Source organism: Pseudoliparis swirei, chromosome 15 (assembly GCF_029220125.1).
Source record: "Pseudoliparis swirei isolate HS2019 ecotype Mariana Trench chromosome 15, NWPU_hadal_v1, whole genome shotgun sequence".
Taxonomy (NCBI): domain Eukaryota; kingdom Metazoa; phylum Chordata; class Actinopteri; order Perciformes; family Liparidae; genus Pseudoliparis; species Pseudoliparis swirei.
In genome coordinates, this window is record NC_079402.1 from 17,672,457 (window position 1) to 17,680,010 (window position 7,554).

At 39.1% G+C, this 7,554-nt stretch overlaps 2 protein-coding genes across 2 annotated transcripts; one reads left to right on the forward strand and one right to left on the reverse strand.

Moving 5' to 3' along the window:
• Positions 1–315: 315 nt before the first annotated feature.
• On the reverse strand, positions 316–2,907 carry nxnl2 (nucleoredoxin like 2). Its single transcript, XM_056432698.1, has 2 exons — positions 2,408–2,907; positions 316–1,137 (listed from the first exon to the last, which is right to left on the reverse strand). Exons 1-2 carry the CDS (start codon positions 2,707–2,709, stop codon positions 969–971), a joined length of 471 nt encoding a protein of 156 aa, XP_056288673.1. The 5' UTR covers positions 2,710–2,907; the 3' UTR covers positions 316–968.
• Positions 2,908–4,140: 1,233 nt separating this feature from the next.
• Positions 4,141–7,145, forward strand: gng10 (guanine nucleotide binding protein (G protein), gamma 10). Its single transcript, XM_056432701.1, has 3 exons — positions 4,141–4,303; positions 5,194–5,321; positions 5,429–7,145. Exons 1-2 carry the CDS (start codon positions 4,223–4,225, stop codon positions 5,317–5,319), a joined length of 207 nt encoding a protein of 68 aa, XP_056288676.1. The 5' UTR covers positions 4,141–4,222; the 3' UTR covers positions 5,320–5,321; positions 5,429–7,145.
• Positions 7,146–7,554: the final 409 nt, after the last annotated feature.

Sequence of the window (7,554 nt, forward strand, 5' to 3'; positions counted from 1 at the left end):
AGACTCGCCGCATTTTGAGATTACAAAGCAGACAGACAGGCGCTCGAGGGACTGGCCTTTGCACGCTCGTCATAACGCCACCGTGCCTGTTGGATGTTTTGCATACGAAGTGATAACCGCCTCGTCGGCGTGCACGAGGGGGAAAGAAGACAATTAGGATGAGAATGTGCCAGCCCGTTGGAAACAATGTCCCCGCGGGCTTTCTGCTTCCTAACGAGGCCACGGGGAATCAACCGGTTGCTTCATGCACCGCGGGACCAACACACCTTGACATCAGGAGACATGCGAGACAAAACAAAACGACAATACATCTCGGAATATATATATATATTTTAATAACAACCATCTAAACAACTAATTTTAAATCAAAAAATATACAGGCAGCTCAAAGTAGAACTACAAGTCAAACCTTAAATATACAAAAGCATATGAAGATATCTACTTCATAAAGCAAGGTGCGACTGTATGTTTAGTTAGTGCACAAGCTTTTAAAGAACGTATGAACGCATTTCTAAAGAAACTACAGTAGCTGCTTGTATTATACAAACTAAATGCACAATTTCCTTAAAGCAAATAATTTTTCACATATGAACCATAGTGGATATGCCTGAGTTTTTTTTATTTTTTTATGCATAGGATGTTTAAAGAAGTGTTTTGTAACAGTTTTTTGGCTTGTGAACCCTTAAAAACAAATCTACCTGTAAACCCCTCAATAAAGCATGAGCGGTGAGCAATTCAACCAACGTCACTCGCGTTGTTCCATTCAAAAAAGGATTTTAGAAGTAAAGCATATTCAAGAAAAGCAAATAAAGTGTTAAATCTGAATAAATAAATATAATGATGTGCCACAGATATGTCATTTTCTCTTTCATATCACTTAAATCATCTTATCGAAGATATTATTTTGGTTTTCTCCAGCTCTCTCGGGGGGCTCCAGTGGCTCTCGACGTTTCCCTCGTCTCTGTTCGCTAACCGTTAAAGTTCTGGAAGATCTCGGCGACGTCCAGCCAGGACCTGAAGCACGCCAGGCCTCGGTCTCGGATCTGTTTGCGGCCCTTGTCCGTGATCACGTCGCCGTTCTCCTTCACGATCACCAGTTTGGGCACCGCTGTGATCTTGTAGCGCTGCTTCAGCTCACTGGGAGAGAGGGAGAGAGAGAGAGAGAGAGACGTCTGTAACAAAGGCTGCTTTGCTTTGACGGTGATGGAGCGCATTAAAACACATCAGGTCATAAGGAGAACAAACATGAGATGCTTTTATTTCATAATTATAATTTCCATATTATGAAGTGCATAATATTTTCATTTTAATTTGTCTTTTTTGATCTGGCCATCAGTCGAGAGCACATAGATATTGTGTTTACTATCAAGGTCTCACAAGTCAGAAAATAATTAGCTTATTTTGTTCCTCATTCAAAAAAATAAATATTAACTGAACATCAAAACCGGTAGATATCATTTGATAATTTAATTGCTGCAGATTTAGTACTTTGCTTTCATATTTCCATCGTTTACACTTACGGCTGATAGAAAGATATTACAGATTCAGATTAATGCGATAGTTTCAAAATATCGATTATAGTTGTTGTTATTGAGTTAACAGTACAGTGGTATAGAGTATATATTTATTATTATTATTTTATTAGTTTCCTTTTGCCTTGGATTTTTTTATGACATACATGTTTTTCAATGTGATGTATGTTTCATCAAGAAGAGTTGCTACCTTGTTAGTGGCTTATGTGGATACCAATAAATAAATAAATAAAGTAAGAACAAATATAAAAAGATCTTCGATATTGAAATCCTGAACACACAATAAAATAAAACTGAAAGCAGTATATTTAAAACAAATGTGGGGTTTCAGCTTCACACATGAATGCACCAGTGGCCTAATTACAAGCCAAGTGTAAACAATACACATATAACATATGAGTGACGTCATAATGAACTTTAGCTATAAGACATATGTACCTAAGTAACACTTTGAAAGCAGGACTTTTTGTGGTTGAGCTACTTTTACTTAAATGATCGCTGACAATGTGTATATTAAACCATAAGAGACATGGATTAAATGTCACATGACATCAAGAGACAAACACTATTGAATTATGAATTAAAGCAAAAAGCATGAACTTGAAGTTAACCAGGCCAATCTCAGCTCTGGGTGTCCGTGTGTCTGTCCTGCAGTTGACCCTAATCCCTGCGAGGGTGACCCCGATAAGCATGTCACATAAACTGGGGCCAGACTAATGAGCCGTGTGAAATCCTCACGACACGTAAAGCACACGCAAGTGCTGCAAAGTGGGGTTTGTGACGTAAATAGAGTTCAACATGTTTTAGGACTCAAGTGTAACTTCCTCCATTTAAAATAAGCAAACTTCCCCCGTCAATGAGATCGTGACACTCACTGCTTGTAGTCGTCCGTCCAGGGCAGAGCCAGCCAGTCTCCGTGCATATCGTGATAATATTCAACCATGTCGTCGGTCGACTTGTCGGAGGACACGAAAACAATTTCGAGCTGAGCCGGAGGGTCGCTCTCCTCCACCAGATCCGTGTAGAAATCGCACAGGATGGGCGTGAAGTCTCGACACGGAGGACACCATCCTGCGGAGAAGTAGATCCCCACCACTTTGTTCCTCAACGCCTCGTCGGGATCGACGAAATCCCCGTCTTTATTCACGAGTGTCCGCCCGGTGAACACCTCCACCATGGCTGCTGACTGAAGCACCCGGAAAACGGTTGTAAATCAAAGAGTCCCGGCGGGTCAACGGCTCTCCGCGTCGCTTTAGCTCATTATTTCCCTTCGTTTCAACACCTCGCCGTCGGTCGGAAGAAAGTGAAGAAGCTATTCCTACTTTTCATGTGATGTTTACCTTCAGCCACAAAGCTACTTACAGCCAATCCCGTTGTGTAAACCAGCCGCGGACCAATGAGGACCCGAGCAGAACGTGTTGGAGTTCATGAGCCACGTGGGTTTCAGTCGGTTGAGGGAGGGGGAAGGGGGGAGGGGGGGCTGCGTTCAAGCGCTGCTCGTTTGCTAGGAATTTACAGTTCAGCTGCAGCACGACGTCTCGCAACACTTTCAGGCAGCCCAGACCAGCGCATGCGCAGAGCCAACGAATGTACCTCACTGCAGGACGGACGTCAACCAAGATTTGTTTTTAATTTAAAGATTAGAAGCATACACTTTGTTTAAATTAACCAGAGATACTTTGAATATTTTTTTATGTTTTTATGTATTTGAAAATAATAAAATCAAACTTCTTCAAATGTATTTCAAACACATATCTGAGCCTTGATTTTTGCAGCTAGTAACAGGATGTTTGCATGGTGTAACCTGAACCTCGTTACTAGTGTGCATGGGATGGAGTTTAATGTTATAAGTTACTACACTATTCAATATTGGCCATTGTGTAAAGTAATAACCGACAAAATCCTAATGTGTAACTTAAGACGATTCATAAACATACTTGAAAACAAAAATGTAATTAATTATCATTCTTAATCAAGACCTACTTCTATGCCTTCCTTTTGTCCCAAGCGTCCTCCTCCACATCTTCTATACTTCGCTCTCTTAACTTCCTCCTCAAATCTCATATCCTCCCATTTGTGGAAGTAAAACAAGAGAGAGAGGAGGTATAAAGCCGGAGGAGGAGATCAAAGGGGTCTGTACATCCTTTCCCTCCCCCCTTAATTGCTCCTCTCTTGTATCCTCTTGTCCTTGATGCTTCCTCTTGCTATTTTCCTTCATCTTCACTCAGTCTTACCTCTCTCTTTCCGCTTCCTTTGTCGCTCCTTTATCTTACTTCCTCTCCGTCCTGCCCTCATGGTCCGATTCTCCTTACTTCCTCTCTCAAACTCTTTCTTTGTATATGTGGTGCAGTGTAAAATTATAATAAAAATCAAAAAAATAAACATTAAACAGCAACGTAGTGCAAGTAAACTAATAAAATGACCACAACACAAGAGGAATATGTCTAAATACGTGTATCAAGTACATTTGGAGGCTGGTGTTTCCTTCCTCCTCTCCTTGTTTTCTATATCCTGAAGTGGACTGAGGTCATTTGGAAAGAAACCCAGCCAGCCTTTCTCCTCCAGCATTTCTCCTCCAGCTTTTCTCCTCCAGCGTCTCACTGCCTGTTAGTGCAGTCAGCTCCTGCATTGGAAGACTGAAGGGGACTTTTTCATACCAGGAATTATTCTTATCAACAATTTTCTCCAACATGACCTCTAATTCAAATGTATCCAACATGCGACGGCTGGTCGAACAACTGAAGCTGGAGGCCAGTGTGGAGAGAATCAAGGTAAAGACAGAAAAAAGATTATAAATCTACAGAATGAGAAGGTTTATGGTTTACGAATGAGCTTTTCTTTGACTGTGTTATGTTTATTTCATGAAACATATTCATTCATTAGCCACCAACTTGCCTTGTGACAGCACGGCGGTTCAACACTAGCTTGTTTTTATTGTTTTAATCTTATTGATTTCACACATCACCATTTAAAAATACATTAATCCAAAACACAGTCGTGTTGTCTGCTCTTTTCACACACGTTTATGTTTTAGGATTGTGACATATGCCAGATTTAGCTATTTGTAGAATACAATAAAATAAAGCATTTCACAGCCTAAATATTTGTGTTATGTGATGTAAAAATATGTTTTGTAAAACGTAATCGTAACTGTTCCTGATGGTTATACTTATGTTCACTGTATTTTAACGTGAGATTATGTTTATATTTTATGAATTGCTTATATTGTACTTCACACTTTGCTTTTCTCCTTTTAGCTTTTCTCTTCTGTTCAGCTCTCTTTTAGATTTTTGTTGTATTGTTGTTTTAAATGCTAATTTAACAACCAGCTAAGTGTATATAAGGGATTTAAAAGCATTACTTAATTATGACTTAATTAATTAAATAATCGTACTTTGTCTTTTCAGCTGCTCAGTTCCAGTTCCAGTGTCGTTAGGGTGCATTTATAACAAGCATAGCAAAATAACTAAACAGCTAGTTGGAAATACAGAGCAAGTTTGATGCTGCAGGACCTTCAACACATGAGGCAACTGTTATTAATACACACTTAAAACATTCGTAAATTATTAGCCATGCATTAGAATCCTTATCAGAATATATCAGAAAGTGGTACCAATCATATTACCATACACAGCATATAAATACATCTGCTGGTTCTCAGGTGTCCCAGGCGGCTGCAGAGCTCCAGCAGTACTGTCTGCAGAACGCGGGCAAAGACGCGCTGCTGGTGGGCGTCCCCACCGGCAGCAACCCCTTCAGGGAGCCGCGCTCCTGTGCTGTCGTGTGAAGGTCAGTGTGCAGCCCCGATTTAGAAGAAACACCCTTTATCTTTTGTGTGTCAGACATTTAAATGAGGAATATGAAAAATATTTGCACTTTTTTGTTTGTTTGCAGAGGAAGAGGATCTTTGTTGTCTCACTGACAGAAGAAACATATTAAATTGTGTCTGTAACTATTTTTATTCATATTTTTTCAAATAAATGTCTTGTTTTACAATACAATTTTCGTCTTTAAATTAAAATCAAAAGAAATTAAAGGGCATTGCAGAAACCTAGTGTGTCTCAGTCCTGGTTTAGATGACCTTTGGGAGCTGATGTTGCACACGTATGTTCTCCCTTTCCTACAGGAGACAGTCTAAAAGTAATTATCTATGGATTTTACAAAGAGGATGTTTATAGCCGGGTTTTAAATCACGCCTTGGAATCTCTGGGTGTCGAAGCTTCCTGATGTTCAGTCCAAGTTAGAAACACAGCCAGAGAGAGGAAACATACGACTTCCTGTCCAGAGCTGCAAAGACACTCACACACGTCACTCAGCCTTTGAGCTCTTAACCCTTGTGTTGCCTTAGGGTCATTTTGACCCGAATCAATATTACACCCTCCCCCCGCCTTTGGGTCATTTTGACCCGATTCAATGTTTCACCCTCCTGTTACCTTTATATTTACTAACATATTTTACCCTTTGGGTTCAATTTGATGCCAGCAATTAAAACCTCCAGAAAATTATTAGAATTAATATTGTTTTCCAAGTTTAAGTGTGAGGCACTTTATGTTTGTTTGTTGACTACCGAAAGAACACCGACATTAAACATTGAATGGGGTCAAATTAATCCTAAAGCGGGGGGAGGGTGTAATATTGATTCGGGTCAAAATGACCCTAAGGCAACACAAGGGTTAAACATTGTGTATCCTTACTCACAAGCTCAAGGCCATGCTAATGAATAAGACATGAATCACCAGAGTGTGGGAATAGGATAATATGAATCATGTTTTATTTATAGATGTTAAGATATGTGTTTATTTGATTTATTCACCGATATTCTGTATAAAAATCCAACTTATATGTATTTGTAGAAGGAAACAATGGCCCTTGAGCCTGAAAGAGGTCGAGCTAATCATGAGACGCTCTCCAAGTTGTCATTTCCTTTTCCTCTCTTGTTCCCGGATGAGTCTCAATAATTTTCCTTTTTCAATGTCCTTTCCTAACATCCTTTGTTTGAACGTAGTGTGGCCTGTAAAGGTGGCGGTGGTTTTATACCCAACACTAACATTACAAACATTGTTAACATGTTATTTAGATTGATGATTCTGCTGTTGCAAGCAGCAGCCAGGGGCCCCAAGATAAGACCCAGGGCCACACAGTAATTAGTACTGAAAAGTATACTTGCATGTACTTAAGTACAACTTCAGTGTGTGCTATTTTAGTACAACAATGCATGAAAGGCAACAAGTAAATTATAGCCATACAATTAATCCACAGTGATGTCAAACAGACAGTGCTCCATGTTTGACAAGCTGGACGGATATTGTATTATGGGATGGATGTATTTGTCTTCATATTAGTTCATAGTAAATATGCGAGTATTTCACCAGGAATGTGTATTTCTGCATCATTACTGTTTTTTTTATTGCACGAACATTTTTAACAATATATATATGAATTTTGAAATAATTACATATTTTCTTATTTCCACTTGTATTATTAAAAACAATTGTATTTCTTTTTTTATTCATGACTTATGTGATTTTTAGTGTGTAAATATCTGTCTGTAAAATACATTTTACTGCTTTTTGGGAGTCTAGAGAAAAAATAAAAGACAGCCTTTAAAAAGTACTTCCTGTATTCAACGTGTAAACAGAAAAACCCTCCTGAGGATTTATTCACGTGCTCATAAGTCATCACAGTGCCATCACAAGGAGTCAGGACGTGAACAGCAGAAGAGTTATAATCACAGGACACGGGTGCACTGCAGCGTAACCGCCACTAGGCGGAGCTGACAAGCTCAATAGCTCATCAACTTTTAAAAAGTCTATGGATCCAATTTGATTAATTGATTTAAAAACAATGTGCTAATGTTAAAGGTGGGAAAACATGCACTGTTGAGGAGGTCAGAGAGTATGGAGATTTCATTGTCTGTTATGATAACATGATTATTCATAAATAACATGTGGATACGTGTTTAAAAGATTATGGTGTGAATTATGGTTTTTTCTTATTGTTTATTTCGTTCTTTATTGTGCAA

Coding starts and splice junctions, on each gene's coding strand:
- nxnl2 (XM_056432698.1), bottom strand. CDS start 2,709: ATGGTGGAGGTGTTCACCGGGCGGACACTCGTGAATAAAGACGGGGAT. Junction 1,138..2,407: donor TGGACGGACGACTACAAGCA/GTGAGTGTCACG, acceptor CCTCTCTCCCAG/TGAGCTGAAGCAGCGCTACA.
- gng10 (XM_056432701.1), top strand. CDS start 4,223: ATGACCTCTAATTCAAATGTATCCAACATGCGACGGCTGGTCGAACAA. Junction 4,304..5,193: donor CCAGTGTGGAGAGAATCAAG/GTAAAGACAGAA, acceptor GCTGGTTCTCAG/GTGTCCCAGGCGGCTGCAGA.